Source organism: Epinephelus fuscoguttatus, linkage group LG19 (assembly GCF_011397635.1).
Source record: "Epinephelus fuscoguttatus linkage group LG19, E.fuscoguttatus.final_Chr_v1".
Classification (NCBI taxonomy): domain Eukaryota; kingdom Metazoa; phylum Chordata; class Actinopteri; order Perciformes; family Serranidae; genus Epinephelus; species Epinephelus fuscoguttatus.
The window spans coordinates 15,261,334-15,279,413 of NC_064770.1; the positions used below are offsets into that span (position 1 = coordinate 15,261,334).

The 18,080-nt window shown below is 39.7% G+C and overlaps 1 protein-coding gene across 5 annotated transcripts; it reads right to left on the reverse strand.

Moving 5' to 3' along the window:
• Positions 1-296: 296 nt before the first annotated feature.
• On the reverse strand, positions 297-17,848 carry LOC125879377 (uncharacterized). 5 transcript variants are annotated; one of them, XM_049561220.1, is made up of 12 exons: positions 17,719-17,848; positions 15,263-15,455; positions 14,981-15,040; positions 14,661-14,735; positions 11,391-11,450; positions 9,874-9,948; positions 8,682-8,756; positions 7,807-7,866; positions 7,486-7,560; positions 2,865-2,967; positions 1,123-1,175; positions 297-1,004 (listed from the first exon to the last, which is right to left on the reverse strand). In XM_049561220.1, exons 1-12 carry the CDS (start codon positions 17,739-17,741, stop codon positions 390-392), a joined length of 1,467 nt encoding a protein of 488 aa, XP_049417177.1. In that variant the 5' UTR covers positions 17,742-17,848; the 3' UTR covers positions 297-389. The 5 variants fall into 5 exon arrangements, with proteins under 5 accessions (XP_049417177.1, XP_049417178.1, XP_049417179.1 ...); XM_049561221.1 differs by lacking the exons at positions 14,661-14,735; positions 14,981-15,040; XM_049561222.1 differs by lacking the exons at positions 9,874-9,948; positions 11,391-11,450; positions 14,661-14,735; positions 14,981-15,040 and adding an exon at positions 10,193-10,252.
• Between the last annotated feature and the right edge of the window lie 232 nt (positions 17,849-18,080).

Consider the following 18,080-nt stretch of genomic DNA (forward strand, 5'->3'; position numbering starts at 1 on the left):
TTCGAGCCTTTGTTCTGATGTACTCAAATTTTGTTGGATCATTCCCATGCTTGTTGTAGAGAGACTGGCCCAGTTGCAATATGAGGAAGTCATTACGGACTACAGATGCTACCTCATCGTCCCTCATCTTTCCAAGGATCTTCCACACTCCAGGACACTGCTTGGCTGTATGTTGACTCTGCAATATCTGCCAGAACTAAGGCTTTGGTCTTAGAAATAGCTTCAGTTTCTGAGACCATCTTTGACGGGCATCTATGCGAGTGGCGCCACAGCTCTTTACGGATAAACAGGCCTTTACAATATGCACAGTGCACATGCGTTTTGGCATTCACGAGATTTTGATGGTCCTGGTCTTCTTTTCAGTTTCAATTGTCCATCATGTTTACGCATTACTTCTTGATTATGTTCATAATTACCTTTGTTCCGCAACTTCTCAAGTAACCTCTTTCTCTCTTTTGAGTTCTTAGGAATGAGAATGCTTCAGCAATATCAGGCTCTACTTTCTCATGCTTTTTAAGGTGACGAGATATTTTAGACTGAGGTGTTTTGCAAACATAGCAGTAATTTTTTGATGTGCAAGAAGAGACTTGTGGTGCTGCTGCAGTCTCAGTAGAAAAAGACTCTGTTGTACTTCTTGGAAGAGTCTGGGTATTACTTGTAGTAGGATCATCAACATCAGAACAGGGTTCACTATCAGGTATGAAGTCATCATCAATGCCAACTCTGCCAGAGTTGGAAGCATCCTTGTCCTCCTGTTCCATGCAGGATATAGGTTGCAGGACTGTCTTTGTCCTTTCCTGGGAAGAAAGTGAGTCAACTGGTCCACTCTTGCGATGTGGTAGGTTTAGATCCTCACTATCACTAAATAGTTCAGTGTCAGTTACAACATCTTCATCAGAGTTGGATCCATCAGACCTTGGTGCAGTGTCAGCTATGTAAAGATCACCAGAGGAACAGCCATCACTACTTGCAGAGTCAGAAACAATCTCATCGGGTATAACATCCTATGCAGAAAAAAGAGCTTATATTAACCCCAAAAATCTACTACTGTGTAAGTCACAATCCGACACCAAGAACACTTTAAAATCAAATTTAAAATGGAACCAAGGAAAATGAACATACCAGCGACTGATTCTTCTTGAAAAAGCAGGATTTGTGCCAGGATCTTGAACACACTAAAAGCACATTGAAATGAAAAGTTAGCAAGTTGTGCTAATGCTTTTGTTTTAATTTAACATAAAAACTGCACTAAAGTAGGGCTGCACGATAAATCGCATTTTCATCGTCATCGCGATATGAACATGCAAGATAAACGCATCGTAAAGACCGCCTGAACTGCGATGAATGAAAAATCAGTGTTAATACTCGTGCCATGCATTTACACTCAGCATGTGAGCATTTGGGAAGCCCTAGACACCGTTTGGCTAATTAGATGAAGCCTCAGCTACCCTGTCAGGTCATGTGTCATTTGCTGGAGGTGAACAAGTAGGAAGGAGAGAGGAGCAAGGAAAATATGAAGAAGTTGTTGTGAACAAGCACAGTACTTTTGCTACTTGGAATTATTTTGGATTCAGGAGAGACGTTTTATGGACGTGCACTGTCGCAAGTCGATAATGCTGAGGACATTTGGAGGATATTTCTCCTTCCTCTTTGTATTTCTGCCATTTTCTCCTCTGTGAAACTCTGAAGCCTCCTCCTCCTAACACTGTTTCACTTTAGGAGCTCTCTTAAGGGCTAAGATACTTTACAGGGTTCCTAGAGCTTAAGGCAAGTTAAATTTAAGACTTTTTAAGACTTTTTTAATGCCACTTGAAATGAAATTTAAGACCAACGACACAATCAACACAAATGAAATAAATGAATAAATCCAACTCCTCATTTGATTTGTATGATTGGTGTTTTGTCATGGTGTTCAGACACCACAGTACCTTTGCTTTTAGCTAGGTGTGCACCCAAACACTAGGTTCATTCGAGATGAGCCAGGCCTGTGCAGATTCGATCACCGGCGATCGGCGCACAATGCATGCCGGTTAGTTTTGTGTCCAACTTCATCCCGACTTGCTCTGATGTATTACAAAAGTCCTCGGCGGCCGCAGTTTTTAGAGCCAGGCGCTGCAGTTGCTCTCCACCGACTACACCGCCTGGCTCTCACCTGATCTAACAGCTGACTGGTTCAGATGTCAACTCAACAAGATGACGTTTTAGATAAACTTTTAATTTTTGATGAATTTTAGAGATTAAGATTGTATTTGTCTGATCTGAAGGTTTATTCTGTGAACAGAAACATGTTGTGTGACTGATGGTGAAGTTTAGTTTTCAGAGACTGAATATATTCATCATAAACTATACAGAGTCTACTGTATATTAATATTGGACGGTTTAATTATTGAAGTATTTAGCAACACAAAGACTTGTGGTCAGTGGGATGTGAGGATTCTTAAAATAACATCAGATGTGAAGCCCTGACTGTATCTGACTGATCTTTAATGAAAGCTGTTGTCTTGTATAAAATATGAACCTTATAGTCAAGCACTGTTTATTTAGCCTGTGTAGCTGAGGCGACAGGTCAAACTGATATGATGCTGATTTACAGGAGAATTCATGTCAAATGGAGTTGGAGTTTAATAAAACACTTTTGAAATCATTTATTTCATTATTCAGTGGGCATGGACTATTCGATTTTTGGGGTCTAGCAGTATACCTATTAAAAGAGAACGACATAGGAACTGTAGAGCTTATATACAACCTTATTGTCATCGCAATACTGAACAGTGTTACAGTACATTGCAGATTCTCCTCATATCGTGCAGCGCTACACTAAAGACAACAACAACAAAAACTGTTTGAGTGACATGAATACGAACATTTGCATGTGAGACCAAGCCATTTTAGACTGGAGACAGGTCCTGTGCAATCTTCACAATGGTCCAAACAGCTGACAAGTGAGCAGGTAACACTATGGTGGCACTGAGGAACCAATAAGGTATATATCAGTAATGATCAGTGTTGGAAACCCTTAACATAGGGTAAAAACACTTCTGAAGACTTCTGAGCAGTACCAACTTCTGACACCCATTATATAAAGAAATGCATGAAGGCCTAATACACACCCCCACTACAAACCATGAACGCCTGATTAGGAAAATGTCCTCTTAAGTACATTCTGACATAACCACACACACACACACCCAATTCCTACTGTCCTTACAGGACACTTTGTCCTGACAGTCCTGTGCTGTGGCAGGTACATGTAGTGTACAACATTCAAAAGTGTGAAGACTTCTGAGCACAGTCATAAGATCAAACAAAACAGTATTATGTCTAGAAGTAAAATCATGATATTACAAGAATACTGTCAACTTACAATGTCATCCTTTAATGTTGACGGAGCTGCCCTGACCTCTGTCATCAAATCACGACGCTGCACACCTCCTGTGACTGAGTCAATGACAGGCACAAATGTGAGTTTATTTTAAGCTAAAATAATTCATTTTCATTCTGCAAACACTGTGTTACAACACTGGCCATGAGTATGGCAGAAATGTCAGTTAATAGTCAGCAGGGAAGAAGGAAGACCGGAATAATGAACTTGTACTATAAAATTCTAAAGACCAAAACCAATTCTACTGTATTGAAGGTGACACATAAAGCAAACTAACTATGATGGCACAAACTACAACTTGCCTTTTCTGAGCCTGGCTCACTTTCTCTCAACAACAAAATTCCATGACTTTTCCAGGTTTTCCATGACCGTGGGAACCCTGACATAAGACCTCAATACTTTCAGGACTTTCCTGGTCTACAGTCCCTGACAAAAGTCTTGTCGCTTATCCTAGTTGTAGGAGCAACAAATAATAACCTGACTTGTAGTTGATCAATTGGGTTCAGAAATAGCTTATATGAAAGGCAAAGACCTTTAGATTATGCTTATTATACCAAAATAAAGTTGAGTGTCATTCATTGAGTTTTATCATTTAATTAGGACAGAAAGGTCAGATTTTGCTTGGACAAAAGTCTTGTCGTGTCTTTAAACGATTCAACCAATCACAGATTAGAGCTCCACCTGTGACAAATACTGTAATTAACACATTCCCTGGTGTGTCTAAAAGAACCCCAGCACACCAGACCTTCATGTGAAGTGCAACCTGACCGCTGACAACATGCCAAAGATTCAACCACAGACCAAAGTGCTGATCATCAAGAGCCTGAAGACCAAGTCTGCTGCTGAGGTGGCAGACATCTTCAGTGTATCCAAACGTCAAGTGGAGAGGATAAAAAAAAGATTTGAAGAAACTGGTGACGTTCATGACAAGCCCAGGTCAGGCAGACCCTGTAACACAACTGTTAGAGAGGACCGTTTGTTGCTTCGCAGTACAGGGCCAGCCCTTTTTCAACTGCAGCAGAGCTACATCAGAACTGGTCACCAGAAACCCCTGTATCTACCAGAACAGTTTGTCGAATTCTCTCACGCAATGGTCTCCCGAATTACTGCTCACAAACCAGCATTAAACAGAAGACAACAAAAGAATCGTGTTGCATTTGCCAAGGCCCACAGCTTGCAGAAAGGATGGACAGTGGAAAAGTGGCAGAAGGTTGATTTTTCTGATGAATCATCCATTGAACTGCATCCCAATTGCCACAAATACTGCAGAAGACCTGTTGGAACCTGCATGGACCCAAGATTCACCCAGAAAGCAGTCAAGTTTGGTGGAGGAAAAATCATGGTTTATGTGTACATCCAGTATGGGGGTGTGCAAGAGATCTGCAGAGTGGATGGCAACATCAACAGCCTGAAGTATCAAGAGGTTCTCGCTGCCCATTGCATTCCAAACCACAAGAGAGGGCAAATTCTTCAGCAGGATGGTGCTCCTTCTCATACTTCAGCCTCCACATCAAAGTTCCTGAAAGTGAAGAAGGTCAAGGTGCTCCAGGATTGGCCAGCCCAATCACCAGACATGAACATTATTGAGCATGTCTGGGGTAAGATGAAGGAGGAGGCTTGGAAGATGAAACCAAAGAATCTTGATGAACTCTGGGAGTCCTGCAAGACTGCTTTCTTTGCCATTCCAGATGACTTCATCAATAAGTTATTTGAGCCATTGCCGAGACGTATGGATGCAGTCCTCCAAGCTCATGGGAGTCATACACGATATTAATTCTTTTTCCCAAGGCACCATGACTTTATGTTCTGATGTTATTGGAGCATGTTTGTGTATTCAACAGAAAGTATCATTTCTACAGTACATTATTTTTGTATGCGACAAGACTTTTGTCCAAGCAAGATCTGACCTTTCTGTCCTAATTAAATGATAGAACTCAGTGAATGGCACACAACTTTATTTTGGTATAATAAGCATAATCTAGAGGCCTTTGCCTTTCATATAAGCTATTTCTGATTCCAATTGATCAACTACAAGTCAAGTTATTATTTGTTGTTCCTACAACTTGGATAAGCGACAAGACTTTTGTCAGGGACTGTAGAATATCATTTGATATTCTTCAACTTTTTCAGGTTTAATATGACCATGGAAACCCTGAACATACAGTACGGGCCAAAAGTTTGGACACACCTTCTCATTCAATGCGTTTTCTTTATTTTCATGACTATTTACATTGTAGATTCTCACTGAAGGCATCAAAACTATGAATGAACACATGTGGAGTTATGTACTTAACAAAAAAGGTGAAATAACTGAAAACATGTTTTATATTCTAGTTTCTTCAAAATAGCCACCCTTTGCTCTGATTACTGCTTTGCACACTCTTGGCATTCTCTCCATGAGCTTCAAGAGGTAGTCACCTGAAATGGTTTTCCAACAGTCTTGAAGGAGTTCCCAGAGGTGTTTAGCACTTGTTGGCCCCTTTGCCTTCACTCTGCGGTCCAGCTCACCCCAAACCATCTCGATTGGGTTCAGGTCCAGTGACTGTGGAGGCCAGGTCATCTGCCGCAGCACTCCATCACTCTTCTTCTTGGTCAAATAGCCCTTACACAGCCTGGAGGTGTGTTTGGGGTCGTGTCCTGTTGAAAATAAATGATCGTCAACTAAACGCAAACCGGATGGGATGGCATGTCGCTGCAGGATGCTGTGGTGGCCATGCTGGTTCAGTGTGCCTTCAATTTTGAATAAATCCCCAACAGTGTCACCAGCAAAACACCCCCACACCATCACACCTCCTCCTCCATGCTTCACACTGGGAACCAGGCATGTGGAATCCATCCGTTCACCTTTTCTGCGTCTCACAAAGACACGGCGGTTGGAACCAAAGATCTCAAATTTGGACTCATCAGACCAAAGCACAGATTTCCACTGGTCTAATGTCCATTCCTTGTGTTTCTTGGCCCAAACAAATCTCTTCTGCTTGTTGCCTCTCCTTAGCAGTGGTTTCCTAGCAGCTATTTGACCATGAAGGCCTGATTAGCGCAGTCTCCTCTTAACAGTTGTTCTAGAGATGGGTCTGCTGCTAGAACTCTGTGTGGCATTCATCTGGTCTCTGATCTGAGCTGCTGTTAACTTGCCATTTCTGAGGCTGGTGACTCGGATGAACTTATCCTCAGAAGCAGAGGTGACTCTTGGTCTTCCTTTCCTGGGTCGGTCCTCATGTGTGCCAGTTTCGTTGTAGCGCTTGATGGTTTTTGCGACTCCACTTAGGGACACATTTAAAGTTTTTGCAATTTTCCAGACTGACTGACCTTCATTTCTTAAAGTAATGATGGCCACTCGTTTTTCTTTAGTTAGCTGATTGGTTCTTGCCATAATATGAATTTTAACAGTTGTCCAATAGGGCTGTCGGCTGTGTATTAACCTGACTTCTGCACAACACAACTGATGGTCCCAACCCCATTGATAAAGCAAGAAATTCCACTAATTAACCCTGATAAGGCACACCTGTGAAGTGGAAACCATTTCAGGTGACTACCTCTTGAAGCTCATGGAGAGAATGCCAAGAGTGTGCAAAGCAGTAATCAGAGCAAAGGGTGGCTATTTTGAAGAAAGTAGAATATAAAACATGTTTTCAGTTATTTCACCTTTTTTTGTTAAGTACATAACTCCACATGTGTTCATTCATAGTTTTGATGCCTTCAGTGAGAATCTACAATGTAAATAGTCATGAAAATAAAGAAAACGCATTGAATGAGAAGGTGTGTCCAAACTTTTGGCCTGTACTGTACATCACCAACTTCTGACACCCATTATATAAAGAAATGCATGAAGGCCTAATACACACCCCCACCACAAACCCAATACATGAACGCCTGATTAGGAAAATGTCCTCTTAAGTACATTCTGACATAACCACACACACACACCCAATTCCTACTGTCCTTACAGGACACTTTGTCCTGACAGTCCTGTGCTGTGGCAGGTACATGTAGTGTACAACATTCAAAAGTGTGAAGACTTCTGAGCACAGTCATAAGATCAAACAAAACAGTATTATGTCTAGAAGTAAAATCATGATATTACAAGAATACTGTCAACTTACAATGTCATCCTTTAATGTTGACGGAGCTGCCCTGACCTCTGTCATCAAATCACGACCGCTGCACACCTCCTGTGACTGAGTCAATGACAGGCACAAATGTGAGTTTATTTTAAGCTAAAATAATTCATTTTCATTCTGCAAACACTGTGTTACAACACTGGCCATGAGTATGGCAGAAATGTCAGTTAATAGTCAGCAGGGAAGAAGGAAGACCGGAATAATGAGCTTGTACTATAAAATTCTAAAGACCAAAACCAATTCTACTGTATTGAAGGTGACACATAAAGCAAACTAACTATGATGGCACAAACTACAACTTGCCTTTTCTGAGCCTGGCTCACTTCCTCTCAACTTCGGGTGAGATTGTTCTTCACCGGGTGCCTGAAATTGTAAAGAGGAAATGTACTGTTTAATCACTTGACTGGCAGCACTATCACTTAGTGGTCTTTAAGAAAGAAAGACAGGCGATAATTATGTTCATATTCACCTCAAAAGATGAAAGATTACTGTAACAATGTCATTATACACAACAAAAATTCCATTACTTTCAAATAACAGGGTTCCCACACATTTTCACAGACACAATTTCAAAACTTTCCATGACTTTTCAAGGACCCATAATATAATTTCCATGACCTGGAGAAGATTTAAGAGGTCCTGGAGGAAGTTTCAGGAAATAGGTATCTCGTGTGCCAATGATTACAGTAAGATAGCCTAATTAATTACACTGCAGACAACAAAATTCCAGGACTTTTCCAGGTTTTCCATGACCGTGGGAACCCTGACATAAGACCTCAATACCTTCAGGACTTTCCTGGTCTAGAATATCATTTGATGTTCTTCAACTTTTTCAGGTTTAATATGACCATGGAAACCCTGAACATACATCACCAACTTTTGACACCCATTATATAAAGAAATGCATGAAGGCCTGATACACACCCCAACAACAAACCCAATACATGAATGCATGATTAGGAAAATGTCCTCATAAGTACATTCTGACATAACCACACACACCCAATTCCTACTGTCCTTTCAGGACACTTTGTCCTGACAGTCCTGTGCTGTGGCAGGTACATGTAGTGTACAACATTCAAAAGTGTGAAGACTTCTGAGCACAGTCATAAGATCAAACAAAACAGTATTATGTCTAGAAGTAAAATCATGATATTACAAGAATACTGTCAACTTACAATATCATCCTTTAATGTTGACGGAGCTGCCCTGACCTCTGTCATCAAATCACGACCGCTGCACACCTCCTGTGACTGAGTCAATGACAGGCACAAATGTGAGTTTATTTTAAGCTAAAATAATTCATTTTCATTCTGCAAACACTGTGTTACAACACTGGCCATGAGTATGGCAGAAATGTCAGTTAATAGTCAGCAGGGAAGAAGAAGACCGGAATAATGAACTTGTACTATAAAATTCTAAAGACCAAAACCAATTCTACTGTATTGAAGGTGACACATAAAGCAAACTAACTATGATGGCACAAACTACAACTTGCCTTTTCTGAGCCTGGCTCACTTTCTCTCAACCGGGTGAGATTGTTCTTCACCGGGTGCCTGAAATTGTAAAGAGGAAATGTACTGTTTAATCACTTGACTGGCAGCACTATCACTTAGTGGTCTTTAAGAAAGAAAGACAGGCGATAATTATGTTCATATTCACCTCAAAAGATGAAAGATTACTGTAACAATGTCATTATACACAACAAAAATTCCATTACTTTCAAATAACAGGGTTCCCACATTTTCACAGACACAATTTCAAAACCTTTCCATGACTTTTCAAGGACCCATAATATAATTTCCATGACCTGGAGAAGATTTAAGAGGTCCTGGAGGAAGTTTCAGGAAATAGGAGCTCGTGTGCCAATGATTACAGTAAGATAGCCTAATTAATTACACTGCAGACAACAAAATTCCAGGACTTTTCCAGGTTTTCCATGACCGTGGGAACCCTGGTATAAGACCTCAATACCTTCAGGACTTTCCTGGTCTAGAATATCATTTGATATTCTTCAGCTTTTCAGGTTTAATATGACCATGGAAACCCTGAACATACATCACCAACTTCTGACACCCATTATATAAAGAAATGCATGAAGGCCTGATACACACCCCCACCACAAACCCAATACATGAATGCCTGATTAGGAAAATGTCCTCTTAAGTACATTCTGACATAACCACACACACACCCAATTCCTACTGTCCTTTCAGGACACTTTGTCCTGACAGTCCTGTGCTGTGGCAGGTACATGTAGTGTACAACATTCAAAAGTGTGAAGACTTCTGAGCACAGTCATAAGATCAAACAAAACAGTATTATGTCTAGAAGTAAAATCATGATATTACAAGAATACTGTCAACTTACAATGTCATCCTTTAATGTTGACGGAGCTGCCCTGACCTCTGTCATCAAATCACGACCGCTGCACACCTCCTGTGACTGAGTCAATGACAGGCACAAATGTGAGTTTATTTTAAGCTAAAATAATTCATTTTCATTCTGCAAACACTGTGTTACAACACTGCCATGAGTATGGCAGAAATGTCAGTTAATAGTCAGCAGGAAGAAGGAAGACCGGAATAATGAACTTGTACTATAAAATTCTAAAGACCAAAACCAATTCTACTGTATTGAAGGTGACACATAAAGCAAACTAACTATGATGGCACAAACTACAACTTGCCTTTTCTGAGCCTGGCTCACTTTCTCTCAACTTCGGGTGAGATTGTTCTTCACCGGGTGCCTGAAATTGTAAAGAGGAAATGTACTGTTTAATCACTTGACTGGCAGCACTATCACTTAGTGGTCTTTAAGAAAGAAAGACAGGCGATAATTATGTTCATATTCACCTCAAAAGATGAAAGATTACTGTAACAATGTCATTATACACAACAAAAATTCCATTACTTTCAAATAACAGGGTTCCCACACATTTTCACAGACACAATTTCAAAACCTTTCCATGACTTTTCAAGGACCCATAATATAATTTCCATGACCTGGAGAAGATTTTAGAGGTCCTGGAGGAAGTTTCAGGAAATAGGGAGCTCGTGTGCCAATGATTACAGTAAGATAGCCTAATTAATTACACTGCAGACAACAAAATTCCAGGACTTTTCCAGGTTTTCCATGACCGTGGGAACCCTGGTATAAGACCTCAATACCTTCAGGACTTTCCTGGTCTAGAATATCATTTGATATTCTTCAGCTTTTTCAGGTTTAATATGACCATGGAAACCCTGAACATACATCACCAACTTCTGACACCCATTATATAAAGAAATGCATGAAGGCCTAATACACACCCCCACCACAAACCCAATACATGAACGCCTGATTAGGAAAATGTCCTCTTAAGTACATTCTGACATAACCACACACACACACCCAATTCCTACTGTCCTTACAGGACACTTTGTCCTGACAGTCCTGTGCTGTGGCAGGTACATGTAGTGTACAACATTCAAAAGTGTGAAGACTTCTGAGCACAGTCATAAGATCAAACAAAACAGTATTATGTCTAGAAGTAAAATCATGATATTACAAGAATACTGTCAACTTACAATGTCATCCTTTAATGTTGACGGAGCTGCCCTGACCTCTGTCATCAAATCACCGCTGCACACCTCCTGTGACTGAGTCAATGACAGGCACAAATGTGAGTTTATTTTAAGCTAAAATAATTCATTTTCATTCTGCAAACACTGTGTTACAACACTGGCCATGAGTATGGCAGAAATGTCAGTTAATAGTCAGCAGGGAAGAAGAAAGACCGGAATAATGAGCTTGTACTATAAAATTCTAAAGACCAAAACCAATTCTACTGTATTGAAGGTGACACATAAAGCAAACTAACTATGATGGCACAAACTACAACTTGCCTTTTCTGAGCCTGGCTCACTTCCTCTCAACTTCGGGTGAGATTGTTCTTCACCGGGTGCCTGAAATTGTAAAGAGGAAATGTACTGTTTAATCACTTGACTGGCAGCACTATCACTTAGTGGTCTTTAAGAAAGAAAGACAGGCGATAATTATGTTCATATTCACCTCAAAAGATGAAAGATTACTGTAACAATGTCATTATACACAACAAAAATTCCATTACTTTCAAATAACAGGGTTCCACATTTTCACAGACACAATTTCAAAACTTTCCATGACTTTTCAAGGACCCATAATATAATTTCCATGACCTGGAGAAGATTTAAGAGGTCCTGGAGGAAGTTTCAGGAAATAGGGAGCTCGTGTGCCAATGATTACAGTAAGATAGCCTAATTAATTACACTGCAGACAACAAAATTCCAGGACTTTTCCAGGTTTTCCATGACCGTGGGAACCTGACATAAGACCTCAATACCTTCAGGACTTTCCTGGTCTAGAATATCATTTGATGTTCTTCAACTTTTCAGGTTTAATATGACCATGGAAACCCTGAACATACATCACCAACTTTTGACACCCATTATATAAAGAAATGCATGAAGGCCTGATACACACCCCACCACAAACCCAATACATGAATGCCTGATTAGGAAAATGTCCTCTTAAGTACATTCTGACATAACCACACACACACACCCAATTCCTACTGTCCTTTCAGGACACTTTGTCCTGACAGTCCTGTGCTGTGGCAGGTACATGTAGTGTACAACATTCAAAAGTGTGAAGACTTCTGAGCACAGTCATAAGATCAAACAAAACAGTATTATGTCTAGAAGTAAAATCATGATATTACAAGAATACTGTCAACTTACAATATCATCCTTTAATGTTGACGGAGCTGCCCTGACCTCTGTCATCAAATCACGACCGCTGCACACCTTCTGTGACTGAGTCAATGACAGGCACAAATGTGAGTTTATTTTAAGCTAAAATAATTCATTTTCATTCTGCAAACACTGTGTTACAACACTGGCCATGAGTATGGCAGAAATGTCAGTTAATAGTCAGCAGGGAAGAAGGAAGACCGGAATAATGAACTTGTACTATAAAATTCTAAAGACCAAAACCAATTCTACTGTATTGAAGGTGACACATAAAGCAAACTAACTATGATGGCACAAACTACAACTTGCCTTTTCTGAGCCTGGCTCACTTTCTCTCAACCGGGTGAGATTGTTCTTCACCGGGTGCCTGAAATTGTAAAGAGGAAATGTACTGTTTAATCACTTGACTGGCAGCACTATCACTTAGTGGTCTTTAAGAAAGAAAGACAGGCGATAATTATGTTCATATTCACCTCAAAAGATGAAAGATTACTGTAACAATGTCATTATACACAACAAAAATTCCATTACTTTCAAATAACAGGGTTCCCACACATTTTCACAGACACAATTTCAAAACCTTTCCATGACTTTTCAAGGACCCATAATATAATTTCCATGACCTGGAGAAGATTTTAGAGGTCCTGGAGGAAGTTTCAGGAAATAGGAGCTCGTGTGCCAATGATTACAGTAAGATAGCCTAATTAATTACACTGCAGACAACAAAATTCCAGGACTTTTCCAGGTTTTCCATGACCGTGGGAACCCTGGTATAAGACCTCAATACCTTCAGGACTTTCCTGGTCTAGAATATCATTTGATATTCTTCAGCTTTTTCAGGTTTAATATGACCATGGAAACCCTGAACATACATCACCAACTTCTGACACCCATTATATAAAGAAATGCATGAAGGCCTAATACACACCCACCACAAACCCAATACATGAACGCCTGATTAGGAAAATGTCCTCTTAAGTACATTCTGACATAACCACACACACACACCCAATTCCTACTGTCCTTACAGGACACTTTGTCCTGACAGTCCTGTGCTGTGGCAGGTACATGTAGTGTACAACATTCAAAAGTGTGAAGACTTCTGAGCACAGTCATAAGATCAAACAAAACAGTATTATGTCTAGAAGTAAAATCATGATATTACAAGAATACTGTCAACTTACAATGTCATCCTTTAATGTTGACGGAGCTGCCCTGACCTCTGTCATCAAATCACGACCGCTGCACACCTCCTGTGACTGAGTCAATGACAGGCACAAATGTGAGTTTATTTTAAGCTAAAATAATTCATTTTCATTCTGCAAACACTGTGTTACAACACTGGCCATGAGTATGGCAGAAATGTCAGTTAATAGTCAGCAGGGAAGAAGGAAGACCGGAATAATGAGCTTGTACTATAAAATTCTAAAGACCAAAACCAATTCTACTGTATTGAAGGTGACACATAAAGCAAACTAACTATGATGGCACAAACTACAACTTGCCTTTTCTGAGCCTGGCTCACTTCCTCTCAACCGGGTGAGATTGTTCTTCACCGGGTGCCTGAAATTGTAAAGAGGAAATGTACTGTTTAATCACTTGACTGGCAGCACTATCACTTAGTGGTCTTTAAGAAAGAAAGACAGGCGATAATTATGTTCATATTCACCTCAAAAGATGAAAGATTACTGTAACAATGTCATTATACACAACAAAAATTCCATTACTTTCAAATAACAGGGTTCCACACATTTTCACAGACACAATTTCAAAACTTTCCATGACTTTTCAAGGACCCATAATATAATTTCCATGACCTGGAGAAGATTTAAGAGGTCCTGGAGGAAGTTTCAGGAAATAGGGAGCTCGTGTGCCAATGATTACAGTAAGATAGCCTAATTAATTACACTGCAGACAACAAAATTCCAGGACTTTTCCAGGTTTTCCATGACCGTGGGAACCCTGACATAAGACCTCAATACCTTCAGGACTTTCCTGGTCTAGAATATCATTTGATGTTCTTCAACTTTTTCAGGTTTAATATGACCATGGAAACCCTGAACATACATCACCAACTTTTGACACCCATTATATAAAGAAATGCATGAAGGCCTGATACACACCCCCACCACAAACCCAATACATGAATGCCTGATTAGGAAAATGTCCTCTTAAGTACATTCTGACATAACCACACACACACACACACCCAATTCCTACTGTCCTTTCAGGACACTTTGTCCTGACAGTCCTGTGCTGTGGCAGGTACATGTAGTGTACAACATTCAAAAGTGTGAAGACTTCTGAGCACAGTCATAAGATCAAACAAAACAGTATTATGTCTAGAAGTAAAATCATGATATTACAAGAATACTGTCAACTTACAATGTCATCCTTTAATGTTGACGGAGCTGCCCTGACCTCTGTCATCAAATCACGACCGCTGCACACCTCCTGTGACTGAGTCAATGACAGGCACAAATGTGAGTTTATTTTAAGCTAAAATAATTCATTTTCATTCTGCAAACACTGTGTTACAACACTGGCCATGAGTATGGCAGAAATGTCAGTTAATAGTCAGCAGGGAAGAAGGAAGACCGAATAATGAACTTGTACTATAAAATTCTAAAGACCAAAACCAATTCTACTGTATTGAAGGTGACACATAAAGCAAACTAACTATGATGGCACAAACTACAACTTGCCTTTTCTGAGCCTGGCTCACTTCCTCTCAACTTCGGGTGAGATTGTTCTTCACCGGGTGCCTGAAATTGTAAAGAGGAAATGTACTGTTTAATCACTTGACTGGCAGCACTATCACTTAGTGGTCTTTAAGAAAGAAAGACAGGCGATAATTATGTTCATATTCACCTCAAAAGGTACCGCCAGCCCCACTCTTGACCAATCAAATTACTCAAAAATAACTGTTGTATAAAATAAATTATAGTTAACACTGTCATTAACAGAACATGAGACCCTTATCTCACCATTGAGCGCCATGGCCAAGAGGAATCGCCATAGTTATATGTGATCTCCTCGCCTGGAAAGATTTCCTTGACAGCAAAAAGACACAAGTGTGGCTTTCCTTGGACCATTATTCTTTTGACTTTACAGTTGGGCTGTATGTGATCATCATTCACTAGTCGTCCCAGTGTTCCATCCTCTTTTGAAGCATCTATGCTGTGAGACAAATAGACCAGAAAAAAAACTTTAAACTTTGCTTGGGGTTAAATTCTTAAATTGTCATGAGAGAAAAAAGACCTTCAGCCCAGCCTTGGCTTTCATGTAAAACACAAACTTTTTTAAAAACACATACGTATACTATTACACTTTTCTCACTAGCATATTGTGCAACAAAAGCCCTTTTTTTGTTACACAGCTGCAGTCTTGTCATTTTCTCTTCCAAAACAGTTGGTTACTTCATCATATGATTTAACACCCTCTCATTTGTCAGTGTTTCCCCTAGTTTTTTTTTTGCTTTGGCGCGGGGGTGTGGGTGGGTGAGGGTGGTCGGGGGGTGATCCTAGGACCTTCTGCCCACAGGACCCCATTACAAGAGCATTTGTACCTGACAAACATTTAACACAGATTTGTGTTCACATTTTTTATTTTAGAAATGGAACACTATTTTTCGGCTCCGCCTCGACATACTTAAATGATACTCAAAGATGCCTTATAACTTTAACTATATATAAAGCAGAGTCCTGCACTGGGTCAGGTACCCGCTGATTTGCGCATGTTTTTTTTAAAAAATGTTTTCCCGGGTTCGGATCTGGGTGGCAGAAATAAGATGCTGGTCGGTTCGGGGGTTTTAGATAAACACATCAAAATTAATATAAAAATAATAATTGAGCTAAAAACTAATCTTGTTAGTTAGTTCGTAAACTACAGATATCTCGGTCATTATTTACTCTCTGAGGATCGCTTCGCTATTTATAGCGGTCATTGGTTCAGCTGTTTACACGCGTTTCACCATCTAATAACACAATTTGTGATTGGACGACACATGGCTGCCACCGTCTAACAAGCGCCGCTTCCAAAACAGTAAATAATTATTTAGGTATTTGAGAAGTAAGTGGATAAAACGTACAACTATCACTTTACATTACTTCTCTCCTTGATGGATTCTAAAAACACGTGACGGCTCGTAACTGCTGAACGTTGCTCTGGACAGAAAGTAAGTCTATTATTACACATGTAAAGTTCCTTTACATAGATTAAAAGTTTAAAAGCGTTAAACGTAACAAACAAGTGCTTTTACACTCGTATGGGAGAAGAACACAGAGGGTTGATGATGGAGCTGAAGTCATGTTTTTATTGTGAGAGCTGCTTCATTCAGGTCGTTGTTTACTTACTGGCACCTTAACTGTGGCGATATGCTGTTCAATATTCAGTCAATATGACCCAAAATGATTACTTTAAATCCGGGTTACGGGTTGGGCTGCGGGTCGTGTTTCAACGGGTTGGACCGGGTTGCAGTACTAATTGGCCTGATGCGCGGTTTGCGGTTCGGTGCGGTTTTGTACGTCCCGAATCGGGCGGGCGGATCTTGAAAATTGGACCCGTGCAGGATTCAGATATAAAGTATGCCTCCTCTGTATGGATATAAAATTCAGTTACAACGAAATAATCTCTCTATATAATCAAAGATTATATAAGTTGTTGCAAAGATTGCATTAAATGCATATTGCAAGTTGTGAATAGACACTCGCACATTTTCTTTTAAATCAGCAGCTGCAGACTAAACTGCTGCAAAAATGCGTAAAAAGTAAATTGTCATGAGCCAGAAATAGATTAAGGGATTTTCCTGTTTGTTTTCAAAGAGTTTTTATTCCATTATATTTCAATCGCATATAGCTTAACGGACATGATTTGATTTCAAATTGGCAGCATGCTGTGTATTTAAATGGTATGAGCCAGTCTAGATGTGTTTATTTGTTTGCAAATTGTTTTATCTGTATGTATAGGCCTTCAGTTTCTTTATGTTCATGTTAGAAGAGTGCAGGCTTCTGCAATATTTATTTATTTATTCAAGTTACGCACTGAGTTAATTGACAGGACTCATTTTATTTGAAATTACTGACTTTTCAATAAAAAAGATTATATACTGACATGCCTATCAATTGCATATCAATTATTTTTAGGCTCAATAAATTCAGATAATATTTGACCGTAATTTCAAACATTTGTCCGGTAAATTGAAAACCAACTGGTCACGCTGTCCAGTGCCAATTTTTTTTTTTTTTTTTTTAGGGAAACACTGACAACCAGATGCCAACCCATCAATCAAATAGTCCTACAATTTCAATCTCTCTGTAAAGCACTTTGGTCCAGCATTTGTTTTTAAATGTACCCACAAATAAAACTACAACTTCAAATAAGAGGAGTAACACTTTGAAAAAAAAAAAATACATATGAGTAAATGAACAAGCAGCAAACTTACCAGTAGCGCTTCCCATTCCACATGAAATCGAATATATATTTGCTTTTGTCATCTGCTCCTACACTCAGGGACAAAACTCCCCTGTACTCCACCACAAAACTTTTTGGTTCGATGTATTCCTGTGTAAACACACCTCCCTGAAGAAAAGAAAGAAAGAAAACATTAACATAAGCTGCTACTTCTAAGACCACCAACCTCATTTATGGCTTCTTTTCAAAGAGACATTAAGACAGAGAGGAAGACCGACAACAACAATTTATAAGCGCCTTAAAAAAAAACAGAGTTAGTAAGTGCTGTTAATAAAAATTAGTGATGGCCAAATGAAGCCTCGTGAAGCATTTTCTGAGCCCACTAGATGGCGC